Source organism: Salvelinus alpinus, chromosome 18, assembly GCF_045679555.1.
Source record: "Salvelinus alpinus chromosome 18, SLU_Salpinus.1, whole genome shotgun sequence".
Classification (NCBI taxonomy): domain Eukaryota; kingdom Metazoa; phylum Chordata; class Actinopteri; order Salmoniformes; family Salmonidae; genus Salvelinus; species Salvelinus alpinus.
Genome location: NC_092103.1, coordinates 37,292,769 through 37,313,281, shown reverse-complemented (window position 1 = coordinate 37,313,281; position 20,513 = coordinate 37,292,769). Strand labels below are relative to the sequence as shown.

At 42.1% G+C, this 20,513-nt stretch overlaps 1 protein-coding gene across 5 annotated transcripts in view; it reads right to left on the bottom strand.

Moving 5' to 3' along the window:
* Window positions 1-2: 2 nt before the first annotated feature.
* slc25a25b (solute carrier family 25 member 25b) overlaps window positions 3-20,513 on the bottom strand; it is a 45,518-nt gene continuing 25,007 nt past the window's right edge. For 3 of the 5 annotated variants that reach the window (XM_071351831.1, XM_071351835.1, XM_071351832.1), the window contains exons 2-10: window positions 18,699-18,825; window positions 18,294-18,381; window positions 15,895-15,930; window positions 15,361-15,472; window positions 9,810-9,968; window positions 8,603-8,755; window positions 7,052-7,327; window positions 6,744-6,894; window positions 3-3,440 (exon numbers count right to left, since the gene is read on the bottom strand). In XM_071351831.1, coding sequence (XP_071207932.1) covers window positions 3,256-3,440; window positions 6,744-6,894; window positions 7,052-7,327; window positions 8,603-8,755; window positions 9,810-9,968; window positions 15,361-15,472; window positions 15,895-15,930; window positions 18,294-18,381; window positions 18,699-18,825 — 1,287 coding nt within the window. In that variant the 3' untranslated portion in view covers window positions 3-3,255. The remainder of the gene's footprint in view (window positions 3,441-6,743; window positions 6,895-7,051; window positions 7,328-8,602; window positions 8,756-9,809; window positions 9,969-15,360; window positions 15,473-15,894; window positions 15,931-18,293; window positions 18,382-18,698; window positions 18,826-20,513) is intronic. The other 2 variants (XM_071351833.1, XM_071351834.1) reach the window with 1 other exon arrangement.

Below are 20,513 nucleotides of genomic sequence, written 5' to 3'. Positions count from 1 at the left end.
ACCAGGACTCAATACAAAATGTAATATTGAGTTACTTTAAAACATAAGCATGAATACATTTAGCTTTACATTCCTTCAACAAAGATGTATTATTCTACAAAAGGACAACAATTGTTTTCAATTACATATTTTTTCAATACTTTTCTAAATATAATCAGGATTTAGTCTGTATGTTTTGTAAAATATTTAGATACCAGGAATGAGCTGTTTTGATTCAAAAGAGACCATCTAAAAGACTAATATATAGATACTATACATTTCAGCCTAAAGCAATAAACGGGGGGACCATGTGCAGTGCATTTCAAGTTTACAAAAGCGACGAGTCCGATTGCCTGCTCGTCAATGCAAGAGAAGGAGCTACATTTCAGGCAGTATGGAGTGGTATCCTTAGTTGGAGTACAATACTAGACACAGCCTTTTCCATCCTCTTGTGGACAGAATATATGGATTCAGGCTCTGATATTTGCACTAAAGCAAAAGTGTAAAAGATAACTTATTTTTGTGGAGCTGTGCCAAGCAGAAAAAGCCTTTAGCCAAATATTGACAACCATGTGTCATCATGTTTATGCATATAATTTCCCCTTTATAAATACATGCAGTGAGGGGACAGTGAAGACTAGGGAAACTGACACTGCCTAGTGAACACTGGGAAACATTGACAGGGGGAATTATGAGAAAATGTGTTTTTCAGAACACTGAAAGCCCCAAACTACTAATTTCTCCCTGAGGATGGACAAAATAAATGACTTCTCTCTCCATCCTCTGAAAACTGAGTCCATGAATCAAAAAGTCAATTCATGGATCTCAGGTAAAATAAGGCCTTCAGCATACAGGACAAACAACTTTTGAGACATTAAGCCTTACAACAAATAACATATCAGCCTCGATTCATGCTCCATATAACACTTAAAAGGTCCAATGCAGCCATTTTTATCTCAATTTCAAATAAGTTCTGGGTAACAATTAAGTACCTTACTGGGATTGTTTTTAATTAAAATGATCAAAAATAAACAAAAATAGCTTCTTATCAAAGAGTAATTTCTCAAGCAAGAATTTCGCTAGGACTGTCTGGGAAAGGTCTGAGTTAGGAGGGGAAAACCAAAAATGTGCTGTTATGGGCGGAGAGGTTTGGAACTCTTTATTGGTCTATTAACTAATTTACCGCATGGTGATGTCACCATGGAAGGCCAAACTCCATCCCACCAAAACAAGCTGAAATTTCAGGCAGTCTTTTCAAACAGCTCCTATACTAAAGGTGCATTATAATTTTCACAATTTCACAGTATTATTCCAACGTCAGTGTGGAAATATACATATAAAACACAAGGAAATATTGTTTTTGACTGCACTGGGCCTTTAATATTAATCATTTCAGTCAAATGTATGATTACATTTGCAATCCCTCATTTGATTTCAGTAAAAAAAAAAAGATTCAAGTCTGGTTAAAGAAAGTTCAAGTTAAAGAAAATGACCTTAAAGTGCATTATTAAGTGTTTCTTGTTTAAGTGCATTGAGAGGAAGCATGGTGGTAGAAGTGTTTGCTCATTGCAGTTTAAATGTAATGGAGCAAAACGAGAGACCTCATGCACACAGGTCCTCATTCACACAGACCATTGCCCTGTCCCATTGCAGATATTTTTCTCCATTCTGCGGCACTGGGGACAGAGCACTCCCACACTTGCTGATGCGGTGTCTCCCACTGCACTGCACTTTGACTAAGGCTGCACTACGCCACCACGCCCTTACAGACTTATTGAAAAGGAACATGGAATATCCTGCACCCTGGAAATTCACACATTTACAGACTGTAGACTTCAGGTGCAGGGAAGGTCCGGAGGAACAAATGTCAAATCAGGACTTCCTGTCCGAAATGTTAAACAGGTAGTGACAACGTAACACCCCAAACCTTGATCAATAGGTAGGCTAATCATTGTGTGTTGCATCATAATTGCTAAATACAATATATAAACAGTTGCTGAATATGTTGTTATAGTATTGTAACTAAACTTATATGCTAGCAGCATCTATTATTTTAGTGCTGCCTGTACGGACCACATTTAAATAAATATCTGGTTACAATACGAAAATAAATTAGCATCAAGACACACACATCTTCTTACCAGCTGTTTTAAGACTAAGTGGACAATAAGACACTATGGGCATTCAACCTGTATCACCTTTTCAGTTCAAATCAGTTTAACATTCTTATCAAGTCAAACAATGAGAAAAAGGAAAACCACAGTTTGGATTTCTTTTGAATGGGGCAAAACAATACAGGAATGAATCAGTTAAACCAAAATTCTGAGTTGAGGTTTTTCTCTCTCGAGACAAATTTGCCACAGCTAGTGCCCTAATAGTTGCCGAATTGGGGAGTGCTGCGTTAAAGGGGAACAGATAATACATAAGAACATTTTAGATGACAATCAATAAAGCCCTTTGTCGTGAATTGGGCTTTGGTTGTCTTTCACAAGCCAGATAGGTTAACCAATACTGCCACCTATAGGATAGTACTATGGGACGAAGGGTCAAACATTTACTTGATATGTGTTCCCCCAGTTGATTTTGTCAGTCCCCAGTTCCCACAAACCTGCCACAATGCAACAGTCACGAACAAAAGCGGCTTCTTGGTCCCTAAATACATTATTATTAGCAAACTTCAAGCTGGTTGGAGAATGTTGGTGTTCCAGTGAAGAGATTGCTTTTTAGTTAACCTGGGTCTTCGTGTTTGATTTAAAAAAAAGCCAACAGTGGACTCATGGTGAAGTGCCTCTGGACTGATAACAAAATAACACATTAAATAATGATGATTAAAGGTTACATCTATGAGAGAGGATCCCCATACCTCCCTCCAAGTCACAGTGTCCATCCACATCCGTCCATCACTTCTTTTAGTCCAAAGTTCTCCAACCCTGTTCCTGGTGGGGGGGTTGGAGCTACCCTCCTGGAGTTTTTGCAGGACGGTAGCTCTCCAGGAACAGGGTTGGAGAACCCCGTTTTAGTTGTTAGTGTTGTAGTATATATCTCCCCCTTCCATCCACCTCGACCCACCTGTCCTCATAACATTCACAGAATGAGACAACGTTTCCAACAGTCCCAGCAACAACCCCTTCTTTCCTAGTCACCTGCTCCGCTGCTTGGAAACTCTTCTCACTCAGTCTCCTACTCCTCGCTCTCCTCTTTTTCTCTCCAAAAAGAAAAGCAAAAAAGAACCCTTTGGCTTTTAGGGGAGGAGCTCCCTCCCTTTCCTCCTGGTCATCACCGAGACACGACCCCCAAGCTTATCTTGAGGTTCTCGTAGACCACGTAGCTGATGCTGACTGCTGGAATGACCTTCATGAAGTTGGGGGCCAGGCCCCGGTAGAGTCCGAACACACCTTCAGTCTTCACGATGTGTTTAAACAGCCCTGACATGGTCATCTGGGGACCGCCCTCGATGGTGGCTGAGGGGACACAACATGAGAGGAAGATGGATGAGAGACAAGAAATACACATCAACACTAGGGGTGTACCGATCTGGAAAAGTCCCCCAAAAAATGTTGGACCTTTATTAAACCAGGTAAGCTAGTTGAGAACAAGTTCTCATTTACAACTGCGACCTGGCCAAGATAAAGCAAAGCAGTGCGACACAAACAACAACACAGAGTTACACATGGAATAAACAAGCGTACAGTCAATAACACAATAGGGGAAAAAAGAAAGTCTATATACAGTGTGTGCAAATGGCGTGAGGAGGTAAGGCAATAAATAGGCCATCGTAGCGAAGTAATTACAATTGATCAAATTAACACTGGAGTGATAGATGAGCAGATGGTGATGAAATACTGGTGTGCAAAAGAGCAGAAAAGTAAATAAAACAATATGGGGATGAGGTAGTTAGATTGGGTGGGCTATGTACAGCTGCAGCAATCGGTTAGCTGCTCAGATAACTGATGTTTAAAGTTAGTGAGGGAAATATAAGTCTCCAGCTTCAGCAATTTTTGCAATTCGTTCCAGTCATTGGCAGTAGAGAACTTGAAGGAAAGGCGGCCAAAGAAGGTGTTGGCTTTGGGGATGACCAGTGAGATATACCTGCTGAAGCGCGTGCTACGGGTGGGTGTTGTTATCGTGACCAGTGAACTGAGATAAAGCAGAGCTTTACCTAGCATAGACTTATAGATGACCTGGAGCCAGTGGGTCTGGCAACTAATATGTAGCGAGGGCCAGCTGACTAGAGCATACAGGTCGCAGTGGTGGGTGGTATAAGGGGCTTTGGTGACAAAATGGATGGCACTGTGATAGACTGCATCCAGTTTGCTGAGTAGAGTATTGGAAGCTATTTTGTAAATGACATCGCCGAAGTCGAGGATCGGTAGGATAGTAAGTTTTGTTTGGCGGCGTGAGTGAAGGAGGCTTTGTTGCGAAATAGGAAGCCGATTCTAGATTTAATTTTGGATTGGAGATGTTTAATATGAGTCTGGAAGGAGAGTTTACAGTCTAGCCAGACACCTAGGTATTTGTAGTTGTCCACATATTCTAAGTCAGAACCGTCTAGAGTAGTGATGCTAGTCGGGGCAGGCGGGTGCGGCTAGCGAACGGTTGAAAAGCATGTATTTGGTTTTACTAGCGTTCAAGAGCAGTTGGAGGCCACTGAAGGAGTGTTGTATGGCATTGAAGCTTGTTTGGGGGTTAGTTAACACTGTGTCCAAAGAAGGGCCAGATGTATACAGAATGGTGTCGCCTGCGTAGAGGTGGATCAGGGAATCACCCGCAGCAAGAGCAACATCGTTGATATATACAGAGAAAAGAGTCGGCCCGAGAATTGAGCCCTGTGGTACCCCCATAGAGACTGCCAGAGGTCCGGACAACAAGCCCTCCGACTTGACACACTGAACTCTGTCTGAGAAGTAGTTGGTGAACCAAGCGAGGCAGTCATTTGAGAAACCAAGGCTGTTGAGTCTGCCGATAAGAATACGGTGATTGACAGAGTCGAAAGCCTTTGGCCAGGTCGATGAAGACGGCTGCACAGTACTGTCTTTTATCGATGGCGGTTATGATATCGTTTAGGACCTTGATTGTGGCTGAGGTACACCCATGACCAGCTCTGAAACCAGATTGCATAGCGGAGAAGGTACGGTGGGATTCGAAATGGTCAGTGATCTGTTTATTAACTTGGCTTTCGAAGACTTTAGAAAGGCAGGGCAGGATGGATATAGGTCTATAACAGTTTGGGTTTAGAGTGTCACCCCTCTTCAAGAGGGGGATGACCGCGGCAGCTTTCCAATCTTTAGGCATCTCGGACGATATGAAAGAGAGGTTGAGCAGACTGGTAATAGGGGTTGCAACAATTTTGGCGGATCATTTTAGAAAGAGATGGTCCAGATTGTCTAGCCCAGCTGATTTGTACGAGTCCAGGTTTTGCAGCTCTTTCACAGAACATCTGCTATCTGGATTTGGGTGAAGGAGAAGCTGGGGAGGCTTGGGCAAGTAGCTGCGGAGCTGTTGACCGGGGTTGGGGTAGCCAGGAGGAAAGCATGGCCAGCCGTAGAGAAATTCTTATTGAAATTCTCGATTATCGTGGATTTAATGGTGGTGACAGTGTTACCTAGCCTCAGCGCAGTGGGCAGCTGGGAGGAGGTGCTCTTATTCTCCATGGACTTTACAGTGTCCCAAAACTTTTTGGAGTGAGAGCTACAGGATGCAAATTTCTGTTTGAAAAAGTTAGCCTTTGCTTTCCTGACTGACTGCGTGTATTGGTTCCTGACTTCCCTGAAAAGTTGCATATCGCGGGGACTATTCGATGCTAGTGCAGTCCGCCACAGGATGTTTTTGTGGTGGTCGAGGGCAGTCAGGTCTGGAGTGAACCAAGGGCTATATCTGTTCTTAGTTCAATTTTTTTTTAAAGGGGCATGCTTATTGAAGATGGTGAGGAAATTACTTTTTAAGAACGACCAGGCATCCTCGACTGACGGGATGAGGTCAATATCCTTCCAAGATACCCGGGCAAGGTCAATTAGAAAGGCCTGCTCGCAGAAGTGTTTTAGGGAGCGTTTGACAGTGATGAGGGGTGGTCGTTTGACCGCGGACCCATAGTGGATGCAGGCAATGAGGCAGTGATCGCTGAGATCCTGATTGAAAACAGCAGAGGTGTATTTGGAGGGCAAGTTGGTCAGGATAATATCTATGAGGGTGCCCATGTTTACAGATTTGGGGTTGTACCTGATGGGTTCCTTGATAATTTATGTGAGATTGAGGGCATCTAGCTTAGATTGTAGGACTGCCGGGGTGTTAAGCATATCCCAGTTTAGGTCACCTAACAGAACGAACTCTGAAGATAGATGGTGGGCAATCAATTCACATATGGTGACCAGGGCACGACGAGAGACTTATTTCTGGAGAGATACATTTTTAAAATTAGAAGCTCAAACTGTTTGGGCATAGACCTGGAAAGTATGACAGAACTTTGCAGTGTATCTCTGGAGTAGATTGCAACTCCTCCCCCTTTGGCAGTTCTATCTTGACAGAACATTTTGTTGTTGGGTATGGAAATCTCAGAATGTCGACAACTATCTGATATGGCAACTATATATAAAATACACTACCCCTGTACCCCTCTACCAGTACGGAGACAGACGTATTATGCATCCCCAATTAACACATTCCATTGTACCACCGATTATGGTTGGTCCATGAACCAACACTGTCAAAAATTAATTCTATGCAAGTGATCTAATGAAACTCCAAATAGAAATGGGCAGAGGGCGTACCTTGTGCCTGCATGCGGGTCCTGACCAGGGCCAGGGGGTAGCTAGCCAGCTGGCCACAGGTGCTGGAAGTGGTACCGCAGGCTAAAAGGACAAACACCCCCGGGTCTGCACTGTCTGTGGCGTAGCGCTGCAGCCACGAGTTCTTCAGAGTCTGGATGAAGGGAGGAGATGGGAGAAAGAAATAGACAATGACGTTAGTTGTAGAGAAAGTAGATGTGTGGTAGCAAGATATAAGAATGACAGTGAAACTAATAGTATTAAACAACTTCCTTTCAATTCCCTCCATTCACTCACTCACACCCACCCACCTCGTAGACGGCCAGGTCAATGCCAGCGTAGGGGATGATGCCTATCAAGTTGGGAATGTAGCCCTTGTAGAAGGCGGCCATGCCCTCCTTCCGGAAGATGTGTTTGGCGCAGTCAGCGATGCCAGAGAACTGTCCCGTCTTCCTCAGGGCTAGGCGGGTCTTTAACACCTCCATGGGGTAGATGCTGCTCTGAGCGATGGCTCCAGCCAGGGATCCAGCCACAAACCTCTCCAGGATGCCCAGGGTCTCCTGGTTGCTGCCTATCAACCGTTTGATCTGGACAACAACAACTATTGTTAGTGTCAGTTCTGAACAACTAGGACATGAGGACCTAGTTAAGACAAACTTGTTAACTTCTTTGTGATAGGGGGCAGCATTTTCACTTTTGGATGAATTGCGTGCCCATAGTGAACTGCCTCCTACTCTGTCCCAGATGCTAATATATGCATATTATTATTACTATTGGATAGAAAACACTCTGAAGTTTCTAAAACTGTTTGAATGATGTCTGTGAGTATAACAGAACTCATAATGCAGGTAATCCAAACAGGAAGTGAGAATTCTGAGAGTGGTCGATGTTAAAGTCATCGCCTATTCAATTCCCTGTAATATATGGATCTGTTTGCACTTCCTACACCTTCCACTAGATGTCAACAGTCAGTAGAACGTGGAATGAAGCTTATGCTGTGTTGTGGGACCGGATGGGAGGTGTTTGAGTCAGTGGTCTGGCAGAGTGCCAGTTCTTGGTCACGCACTTTCCTCATGATATCGCCATACGTTCCATTACTTATAGAGACTGAAAAGAATGCTCCGGTTGGAACGTTATTGGATATATATGATAACAACATCCTGAAGATTGATTCTCTACTAAGTTTGACCAGTTTATTCGACTTGTAATATAACTTTTTGAAGTTTTCGTCCGACGTTTGCCTGCATCTGCGTGAGCGTTTGGACACGTGTACTACACATGCTAGCAAAATTAGTTAATTGGACATAAGTAATGGACATTATCGAACAAAACAACAATTTATTGTGGAACTAGGATTCCTGGCACTGCATTCTGATGAAGATAATCAAAGGGAATATTTATGATGTAATTTCGTATTTCTGTTGACTCCAACATGGCGGAGAAATGTTGTTAAATCTGAGCGCCGTCTCAGATTATTGCATGGTGTGCTTTTTACGTAAAGTAATCTTTAATTATATGTAAAACATGTATCTCTCATCAAAGTTTATGATGAGTATTTCTGTTATTTGACGTGGCTCTCTGTAATTACTCCGGATATTTTGGAGGCATTTCTGAACATGGCGCCAATGTAAACCGAGATTTGTGGATATAAATATGCACATTATCGAACAAAACATAAATGTATTGTGTAACATGATGTCATATGAGTGTCATCTGATGATGTTCAAAGGTTAGTGATTCATTTTATCTCTATTTCTATTAGTTGCCCGAAGGATCGTAAACTACAGAGCTGTTGGCTTCAATTGACAACACTAGAAAGGGTCCCATCATGTCAAAGTAAGGGTGCTGAACGATAGGTTTACCTGCTCGTAAGCCATGAACTTGATGGCCGACTCTGGGGCAATCTTGATGACGTTCATGCCATTGCCTCGCCATAGCGACCTCATGCCGCCCTCACGGATCATGTGGGTGAAGCCGCCAGCGATGCACATGCTGTTGGTACGGGTGGCGTGAACCTGGAGAACAAGCAGAGAGACAATTTATTTAGTCAACACAAAATTCACATTATTCAAATCACCACGTTGCCTGTATACTCAAGTTATTGAACTGCATTGTAACAGGGAGGAACTGGATGCAACTTCACATCCTAAAATCCCCTTATAACATTGTTCATATTTTCATGTCTTTTGCCGTTATTGTACTTACCCTGCTTATGCTATAATGAATGAGAATTTCTCTCTGCTCATAAAAAAACTGGATGTGAGTGAAAAACCGAGGGATGAACAGATCGAGAAAGAGGGACAAACTCCGAGCTGTTATCTATGCCAGTTTGCTGTAAGGTTGAATAAAAAATGAAACGTGAGAAAGCTGAACTCTGCCTCCTACTCTGCCATGTCACCCATATGTGTCTCAATCCCTGGTGCATCATATCAGTGGAATTGCACTTGCTAGCAGAAACGGTGTCCTAAGGATAGACCTTATGCAATTGGCTCTCTGCCATAGACGGGTTAGCTGACAACATCAGAAGTCTGTGTTGTTGTGATTCTGGATGGCCAGATAGCTAGCAACAATGACAAGAAGCTGCCATGTAGGGAATCGTAGGTGGTTCGTTTCATATAGTTTTATCTTGTTCTTAATATCATATGTTGTTTTGAGGTGTTTTGACTGATGTCACATCTATGCTAATATGGCAAAAATTCACTAGCTAGCTAACCAACAACTGTCACGATGTAAGCGAGACAAGTGCTCATCGTGCAAATATATTTATGCTGTCAATAAACAATCTAAGCCAACCCCGTCTGTTTTGCGCCATAGTTGCGCACGCACCCGTCTATAGGACTAACACATAGATACGTGATATTACTACTGTTTATGGTAGAAGTAGGGTCTCAAGTTTGTTTTTAACGTGAGACAAAATCCTGACTGGCTGTTTAAAGTTAAAGTGAACTAAGAAGCGTTGCATTAAAGGGGATCTGGGTTCACTTGCAATGTGAACACAAAGAACCGAGTTATTGTCCCTTTTGTGTGAGGTCAGTTCTTGACATATCTTCTCAAAGGAAGTGTCCTTACCTGCATGAGCACTTTGAGCCGGTCCAGAGGTGCTGTGCAGGTTCGAGACACGGCGCCAGCTGCCCCTCCAGCCACTAGGTGTCGCCACCACATCCCAGTCTTCTTCTCCTCGGCGGTGAACTCATCTGGGACCATCAGACTCTCCCCAACATCGAAGATCTGACGGACAAACAAAGAGGTGCAGGTAAGATGACCGGTCAATGGAGTTTCTCCTCTGGCCTAAACTATATCAACAAAACTGTAGGCAAATCCATTTCAAAATGACCATGAACACTGTCAACGAAAATGTGTCTTGCGATGTTCGACAAGGCATGTAGGTATTTACATGGAAATAACATAAGCAAGTACAGTGTAATAATCACACACATTACAGTGCATGTACATTGTTGAGTAGTACCTCAACAGCTCTATCAGACGTCTGTATACTTTTAGAGGCTAAAACCAGAGGGGTATTATATGGGGCGGGGGGGTTTGATGTTTGTAAAAAAAAACGATACAATAATTATATTAGATACAGAGGCCCATTATCAGCAACCATCCCTCCTGTGTTCCAATGGTACGTTGTGTTAGCTAATCCAAGTTTTTAATTTTAAAAGGCTACTTGAAAACCCTTTCGCAATTATGTTAGCACACCTGAAAACTGTTGTCCTGATTAAAGAAGCAATAAACTGGCCTTTTTTAGACTAGTTTAGTATCTGGAGCATCAGCACTTGTGGGTTGAAGAGGCGACTCCGGGATGCTGGCCTTCTAGGCAGAGTTGCAAAGAAAAAGCCATATCTCAGACTGGCCAATAAAAAGAAAAGATTAAGATGGGCAAAAGAACACAGACACTGGACAGAGGAACTCTGCATAGAAGGCCATCATTTGATTTGTGAGACGTCTGTTTCTCAAACTAAACACTCTAATGTACTTGTCCTCTGGCTCGGTTGTGCACTGGGGCCTCTCGCTCTTTCTATTCTGGTTAGAGCCAGTTTGCGCTGTTCTTTGAAGGGAGTAGTACACAGCGTTGTATGAGATCTTCAGTTTCTTGGCATTTTCTCGCAAGGAATAGTTCTTTGTTTCTGGACATTTTGAGCCTGTAATCGAATCCACAAATGCTGATGCTCCAGATACCCAACTAGTCTAAAGGAAGGCCAGTTTTATTGCTTCTTTAATCAGAACTACAGTTTTCAGCTGTGCTAACATAATTGCAAAAGGGTTTTCTAATGACCAATTAGCCTTTTAAAATGATAAACTTGGATTAGCTAACACAACGTGCCATTGGAACACAGGAGTGATGGTTGCTGATAATGGACCTTTGTACGCCCATGTAGATATTCCATTGAAAATCTGCCGTTTCCAACTACAATAGTAATTTACAACATTAGCAATGTCTACACTGTATTTCTGATCAATTTGGTGTTATTTAAAAAATTTCAAAATCTTTAAAAAACAAGAACATTTCTAAGTGACCCCAAACTTTTGAACGGTAGTATAGATTGTATATCATATAGACTTGTCACAATTATCTCTACAAGTAATTTCTGGTCTTGTATCTGAACAATGTAACATTGCAAACATGATGCCCAAGACTATTGTCTGTGTGTACCATTTCAAGGCAATGATCATGACCTAATGACTGCTATGCCTTGAACTGGCAGCTCTGGGCCTTGACTGGGGCATTAGATGAGCATTGAAGCACCACATCCGGTCTGGGTAAGTTCTATAAGACTTTCTGGGACATGGGAGGGATAAGGAGCAGCACAGGCTGCTCTGACATGATAAGAGGGAGGGAAGTACGATGCATACACACACTTCCAGCGAGGTCCAATGATTGACATACAGAGTTGTTGGACTGGTGGGTCTGCTTTCCTTATTCTACCCTGTGACCAACAGTATTATGCAATCATCATCCAGAATGGGGTTGGACGGTATCCACATTTTCATACAGTTTCTGTACCATACTGGGGTATATGGTATTACTCAATGTGCACACAAGGGGCACTATTTCTTAAATTATATTTAAAATACTACTATTTAGGCAACAGGGATCTTGATCCAGGAGGGGATTGAATGTTTGTAATGTTTATTTGTGTGTCAATTAATCCCGTAAGGGATGGGTTGCCAACTGGCGATTTCTCTGCTGTAACCAAGAAGCTTGATTTTTCCACTTAGCTAACAAGTTAGTAAACCAAATGCACAGCTGGAGCCCTGAGCTGCATATCATTTATTTGACACATCTTAGATTCTTATAGTTATACTTAACTTCTAGTTAAGTTCTAAGCAGTGGCGTAGCACGGTATCATACCCCAGTATAAACGCTATTTAAATATATAAGCAAACGATTGGGAAATCTTTTAACTTTGTTGACAACTGTAGAGGGGGTTCCTCCAAGGAACGAACAGAAGCATCAGGGGTTTTTAGAAGAAGTTCCACCTCCTGCAGAGAATTAGCCAGTCGGTACCCTACAATCATTTAAACAGGAATGTCCCTTGAAATTAAGTTTGAGCTCTTAAAAAGGGGTGGGGGTCACGACAAATTGTGAAAACACCCACTGTATCTCAGCTGCAGAACCGCTTTTAACCCCTTCAAATCCCCTCAAGTTTAAGTCCACTTAGCGCTAGTCTTGTAATTTATACTGGTCCCCCAAGTGGGGCTCCCGAGTAGCGCAGCGGTGTAATACACCACTGACCCTGGTTCGATTCCAGGCTGTATCACAACTGGCCGTGACAGGGAGTCCCATAGGGCGGCGCACAATTGGCCCAGTGTTGTCCAGTCAGGGTTTGGCCGGGGTACGCCAACATAGTAAATGAGAATTTGTTCTCAACTGACTTACCTACTGTAGTTAAATAAATGTTAAATAAATGTTTTTTATCAAAATAAAAAATAAAAACATTTGTCACATGCAAACGTACCGTGATGGCAGGGCGAAACGACCAGGATATAAGATTCACCGTGATGGCGGGTCGAACCAACAAGGATATAAGATGCACAATGATAGCGTGTCTAACCGACCAGGATATAAGATTCCTTGTGATAGTAGTTAAAAGGCATCCTGCTCTAAACTCTAATTTACATATAAGTGACGGTACTCCTTATGGTCCAGTGTTTACCATATATACCACATACTGGGGTATTTGGAAATAGCCATGGGATCGTTTTTTAATACTGTCAATACCGTTGAAACTATTTATTTGAAGTGTTTTTTTAAAATATGTGAATATTTGTAGCTGCTTTTAAAGTAAATACCTGCAGTCAACTTGTGCAATATGTTAGCAGATAAAGAAGATTGCGTTCATTTCACCTGTCATGATTTTTCATTATGAAGCTTATCGGTAGTCCCCAGTCACGTGGTGTTTACAAGCACACAACGACGAGAGACCAGAGCCTTGGGAGTCACTCAGTGTTGTGCAGCAAGCGCCAGTTGTAAGATCTAATTACAGTATGGACTTGGGGTATCTGTCCTGCAAATAGTTTAGGTCAAACACCGTATAAAATGTTCACAAGGCGTCAGGATAAAAAGGTATGACAATCTGGATACCGCCTAAGCCTAGCTCCAGTATGTGGCTCGTTTTAAGAAACTAGGCGTATGTTGCACATCACTACTTCATAGGAGAGGCATTTGAAACCCACATTTTTATTTTTATTAAAATGCGTTTTTTGGCAGAAATGCCTTCTGGAACATGCAAACTTTCATGTGCCTTAATAACAAACTTGTATGCCATCTGTAAATATGAATAAATTATGAGACTAGTTTTAGCCGCGGAAAAAGATGGGAACTTTCCCGCTAGCCATGATTGGCTGGCATAATGGATAGGCTGGACATGTCGGGAGATGAGTTCAGATTGGTCTGCCATGTAGCATGCTTCTGTCTATAACATGAGCTGCTCAGTATGTGTAGGTAATCCTGTCTAACACAGCTTTTTTTTTTTAAGAAAGTCGTTTTCATTGAAAGTTAAAGCATACTGTTAGCTAGCTAACGTTATCTGGCTGACTCGCTAGCCAGAAACGAACAAAAACATTGTTTAGAAAGTTGCTTTTAGTTGCCTCATTTGCTAGATTGACTGGATGGACTTATTGGTGTTAAAATACACCAGTTATTCCATTTTGGACCACCAGGCTGCTGATGTCATGCAGCCTGTCGTTTTTGTGTTTATACTTTTTCATAACGACAATGACAAGTTTGATAGAATAGAATGTTCATAATGTCACTGCGACAACGGTCTACAGACATGTCGATAGACGTAGTATAAACCAGACTTTAGTCTTGAAATCTTTGGTTGTTTAGTACACTACCATACTCACTCTCTTTAGCACATGGCCTCATGTGAATCCTTCAAGAGATGGGTGGGGCTAAGGCTTAAGAGGGTGTGAACGATGCAGAATGGGCGTAGACAAAGAGCTCTCCACTAGGTGTTACAAAACATTCAAGGACCATTTTCTCAAAAGTGGGGTTACAAATGTATTAACTTTCAAAGGAGAATGACTTTCCCATTGTTCCTCAACTATAGTGTATGATATACAATTTTCTAGCTCTCAGTCCAATGTAAAAAACACAATTTCATATTTTGTGTTACATAAGACCAAATCAAGTAAGTCGGTCACATATGGACCACGAGTGTGTGAATGACGAGTGTGTGAACTGAATCTCCACTACGATCTTTGTCAGAGACTCCAGTCACCCAAGTTATAGACTGTTTTCTCTGCTACCGCACAGCAAGCAGTACCGGAGTGCCAAGTCTGGGACCAAAAGGCTCCTCAACAGTTTCTACACCCAAACCATTAGACTGCTGAACAATTCATAAAAATAGCCACCGGACAATTTACATTGACATATAGCCTCGTTATTGTTATTCTTATTGTGTTACTTTTTATTATTACTTTTTATTGTAGTCTACTTGGTAAATATTTTCTTCTTGAACTGCACTGTTGGTTAAGGGCTTGTAAGTAAGCATTTCACAGTAAAGTCTACACTTGTATTCGGCGCACGTGGCAAATAAGTTTGATTTGATCTACAGGTCTGACTGTCTGGCCTAACGGGATACGATAGCAGAAAGAGCAGCTTCTTGACGTCAGCAGTAGCTGCTTGGTTGATCTGGTCTGGTTAAGCAGGATCACAGTGACCCGTTTGGCTCCTCTAGGGAGACTTCCCGGGAACCCTGGTCAGGGCCTAGATGGCTAATATGGTTGGGGCATAGAGAATGTGTTTGTATCTGTGGGACTATTAATAATATATGAACACTACTCTGCTATTCAATTGGAAGAGAGGACATAAGACAAACGTGTCAACATACAGTCCTAGTAGTTTTAATATTGGTATAGCATGGCGTTCGCGCAGCCATACAGACGCTTTTATCCAATGCAAATTACAGTCATGCGTGCATTTTTACGAATGGGTGGCCCCGAGAATCGAACCCACAACTCTGGTGGTGCAAGCACCATGCTCTACCAACTGTGCCATACAGGACCACTAATTTTACTTAAATGAAAAACAAAATTTAAACAACCAATGAAAAACAAAATTTGCTTTTGAACAACCCTGAGAGGAAAACATACAGTTTTTCCATCTTACCGTAGAGTGTTTCCAGTACAGGATGATCTCAGGAATGTTATCAGCAGGGTGCAGCAGGTGGTAGTCTCTCCACTCGTTCCAGTCGATGGTCATCGTGCCGTTCTTGTCCATGCTGTTGACAGAGAAAACAGAAAAGACCAGAACCATTACAACATAGCTTTTTTACAGTGCCTCTTCTCTTTTGTTTCACCAGAACGTCTATGTGTGGGCGTGTGCCTGAATTCAGTGTCAGTAAGCTCACACATGCACAACTTTTTGATAAAATTATAAATGCTTTTAAGTGCTCCTTTTTTACTTTCCAAATTTAAGCATGCCATGGGCATTTTCTGTGTTGGGTTATGGGAGTCTTTCAGTAATCTTCTTAATTTTGGCTTTTTTTAAGCAATTAAAGGGCTGCCGGTTTTTGCGGTGGCTTTCTTTGTAACAATTAAATAAAACTTGAGAGGGCAGAAACAAAGAGTCAAATACGAAGCGAAGAAGACGATGTGCGTTTGTGAGGCAGGGCAAGCAGACGGAGATGATTCCATTACTTACTACATGATAGGGGCCCAGACAAGGCCCTTCCTTATTCTGAGACCAGCAAGAGGGCGAAAGAGAAGGGGAGAGAAAGGAGAGGGGAGGCACAGAAAGGGGGAGGGCAGGGACATGCACATAAACACACAATTAGAACGAGGGGGGCTCTGGTGGTGATGTCATAATGCTCACCCTAACTAACGCCTGAGGAAGAATCTTTCAAATGGATGGAATAAAACCAACTACTCTTAGTGATTTCATGATATCCATATTGGACGTGGTGAAAAATCGCTTAATATGTAACATGCAAGTAAAATAGATCTACTTCCTGGTATTAAAACAACTTCCCTGTCAGAAGGACATAACGCTAAGTTTATCTCAACTAGAGTAAATCATTGTAGTTTCCTCCGCTTATCAATATGCCTTGCACATATTAAACGTGTGGGTCCTTAGAACTGTAAAAGGCAGGGTTCTCCCCAAAGAATTTAAAAGGGGCGCTGCGCCACTATGTAAATAAAAAGTATATACAGAACCAGTTAAAAGTTTGGACACACCTACTTATTCCAGGGTAATTTCTTTATTTGTACTATTTTCTACATTGTAGAATAATAGTGAAGACATCAAAACTATGAAATAACAAATATGGAATCATGTAGTAATAAAAAAAAGTGTTCAACAAATCAAAACATATTTTATATTTGAGATTATTCAAAGTAGCCACCCTTTTCCTTGACAGCTTTGTACACTCTTGGCATTCTCTCAACCAGCTTCATGAGGTAGTCACCTGGAATGCATTTGACAGGTGTGCCTTGTTAAAAGTTAATTTGTGGAATTTCTTTCCTTCTTAATGCGTTTGAGCCAATAAGTTGTGTTGTGACAAGGTAGGGGTGGTATACAGAAGATAACCCTATATGGTAAAAGACCAAGTCCATATTATGACAAGAACAGCTCAAATAAGCAAAGAGAAACGACAGTCCATCATTACTTTAAGACATGAAGGTCAGTCAATGCGGTAAATTTCAAGAACTATTCAAGTTTCTTCAAGTGCAGTCGTAAAAAACCATCAAGCGCTACGATGAAACTGGCTCCCATGAGGACCACCACAGGAAAGAGAGAGACACCAGAGTTACCTCTGCTGCAGAGGATGAGTTCATTAGAGTTACCAGCCTCAGAAATTGCAACCCAAATAAATGCCTCAGAGTTCAAGTAACAGACACATCTCAACATCAACTGTTCAGAGGAGACTGCGTGAATCAGGCCTTCAAGGTCAAATTGCTGCAAAGAAACCAATAATAAGAAGACTTGCTTGGGCCAAGAATCACGAGAAATGGACATTAAACCAGTGGAAATCTATCCTTTGGTCGGATGAGTCCAAATGTAAGTTTTTTGGTTCCAACCGCCGTGTCTTTGAGACACAGAGTTGGTGAACGGATGATTTCTGCATGTGTGGTTCCCACCGTGAAGCATGGAGGAGGTGTGATGGTGTCTGTGATTTATTTAGAATTCAAGTCACACTTAACCAGCATGGCTACCATAGCATTCTGCAGCGATACGCCATCCCATCTAGTTTTAGCTTAGTGGGACTATCATATGTTTTTCAACAGGACAATGACCCAAAACACACCTCCAGGCTGTGTAAGGGCTATTTGACCAAGAAGGAGAGTGATGGAGTGCTGCATCAGATGACCTGCCCTCCACAATCACCGACCTCAACCCAAATGAGATGGTTTGGGATGAGTTGGACCGCAGAGTGAAGGAAAATCAGCCAACAAGTGCTCAGCATATGTAGCAACTCCTTCAAGACGGTTGGAAAAGTATTCCAGGTGAAGCTGGTCTGCAAAGCTGTCATCAAGGCAACTTTTACTTTGAAGAATCTAAAATATAAACAATATTTTGATTTGTTTAACACTTTTTTGGTTATTACATGATTCCATGTGTTATTTTATAGTTTTGAAGTAATACTTCTGTGGAATGTTCTGGTGGACTTGGGTTACCCAGTCGACCCAGGCAGTGGTAAATGGACGACACTGCCATTCGGGAATTAAAGATGAAATAGAGAAATGGGTAGAGAGGATTTCTCCCCAGAGGATCTTCAAATGAAGATTACACAGGTTCAACATCAGTAATGTTGAACCTGCATATATGATTATATGTACTATTATTACTCCTGAAATGAACTGTATTTCATTATCCTCATTGCATTGTACTGCATTTACTGAAATGCTGTACCACTATATTGCTGTGGCAAAATCTACAAATTGTATTTCAATATCCTGTATTTCAAAATTATTTCTGAATTTGAGAGGAGAGAGAAGTAGAGACAGTCAGAGACTAAATGCATTCTGGACACTACGAGCCATTAGTTTAGACAGGAATGTTGGTGAGACGGGAGACTCGTCAGCCCAGGTTGACAGCCTCACCTTTTGAGGATCTTCTCAGCCTGCTGCTCAGAGATGTTAACCCCCAGGTCTCGAAGGGACTGCATGATTTCCTGCGAGTCAATGTGACCTGTGGGGCAAAAGAGTAAACATCAACCACTCGCAATGTGCTTGAATTATGATGATATCATCTCATTGACCAGATATTATATCACTAAGCTTTTAATACCAGCTTATATAATAGTACATCAAATGTAATAGACCTAAATGCAGAATTTCCTCAGTTACAGTATGTCATTATGTATGCACAGCTTAACCCAATGCATAATTTTCCACCCAACTGCCCAAGTGATTAGTACGTTATAAACAGTGGTTTAAGTGTAACTGATAGTAATACAAGTAAACACAGGCAGTGGTTGTGTGGCTCCAGCCTGTGTTCCATCGTACCATCGTTCTTCTTGTCCAGGCTCTTGAAGACCAGCCGAAGCTTCTTCTCGTGGTCTCTCAGGTAGTGGACAAACTCCTCAAAGTCCAGCTGGCCGTCCAGGTCCTTGTCTCCCGCTTTCACTATTTTCTGTCAGATGAGAAAGAGGCATTTTACATTCAGATAAGGATTAAATATCAATTTACATACAGGTTGAAGACAAGACAGGTGAGTCAAGGACAAAAAATAAATAAATTGATTCTCGAGGAAAGGGGAAATTATAGCCTAAATTTAGTTAAAACTATGACAAAGGTGAGCCACGAGAAAGAGATGGACCGAGTGATTTGAGGACAGGCGTGTAGGTCAGTGAGGGGAAGGTGACAGCTACAAGCCATCTGGGTCTTGTTTGCTCCAGAGTGGTCATATAGTGGATATCACCTGATCCATTAGTGTGGAGTGTTTAGACCATCACAGCCACGTTGAACTCTAACTCAAGCCTGGCGGAAAGAGCACACAGGCTGCCCGAGCCATCGAGCTGAAGGCGTTGAGAAATGCATGTGGAGCTGACTGCATTTCAATCATTAACCCCTACCCCAATGGGCTCTGAGCCAAGGAGAAGCCTCTATTAAAAAGGTGAAGCTAGGCCTGGGAGTTCTTCTCAGCGATTTACAGTCAATCTTGACTCACAGTTATGAACTTTGGGTGAGGAGTTTATGAGTGGGTCTGGGCCAGCTGAATCTATGAGGACTGACTCACATGGTTGTGTGTGCATTTCCATGACTATAGGGGTGTGTGTATGGTTCTGTGCCTTTCCAAAAATATCTGAACTGCTGACCTTTGGGGGCCATGTTAGGGGACAGGTGAAAGAATAACCCTTTGTTACCTTAGTGTAACTCCTTATGTTAAACTTTTAGGTTATCACATCAGGTTTATAGAGTAGATTGCCTAAATACAGGTCCAATATATCGATATATTCTAGGACTATTGTGTTTCTAACAGTCCAGCCCCTTTTTAACTCCTACCTAGCCTCTGCCGTGTCCCCAACAACCGGATTCATCCGGTTTTCAGGGGAAATAGAAAGAGAGCCTGTGACGAGACTTCCGCTTTTGGACGTTAACAAGGTGACACTCCATCTTAACTCCTCCTCCACATTTACTGGATTGGTTGAACAGTGCAGAAGAGAACCTCCAAACAGTTATTTTTTTAATCTTCTGGTCAAGACCAGTATGTAGGGGGATCTAGTTTCAGGCGTTTCTTTTACGCCTGCTACGTTAGGTTAACTCCTACCAGTCCTTTCCTGAGAAGTGTGTGTGTGTGCGCGCACACATCTCCTCCTTATGATTCAATAAATAGAGCAAATCTTAGGTCTACTTGAGCAGTTGGCTGATGGCCAGCAGTGGCTTCTGGGTAAAACGCAGCCAACAGTTAAAGATAGATGATCTTTCGCTACCTAATGCCTCGTGCCACGCTAGAGTGCATGTGAAGTTCTTTAAGCCGGACACTAACCTGCCTACCAATATTCCTACTTTTGGGGACAACTGGGCCATCACTGGGGGAGGGGGAAAAGTGTCCTTCCCGTTGCAAACTAAGCATGATTCACGTGTCGTCATCAAGATAGGTCCAAAATTATTGGCACCCTTGATAAAGATGAGCCAAATGTACAAAAAAAAATACAAATACTGAGCTATATTGTATACTCAAAATGTGAAAATTATATTATTTTATACAATTGCTCAGAGAAAGATACTTTTTTTAAACAAGTAAAACTTTTTTCTCAAAAAGATAGGGGTGCCAATCATTTTGACCCCTGTTTTCAATAAAGGAAAGGGCTATACCTA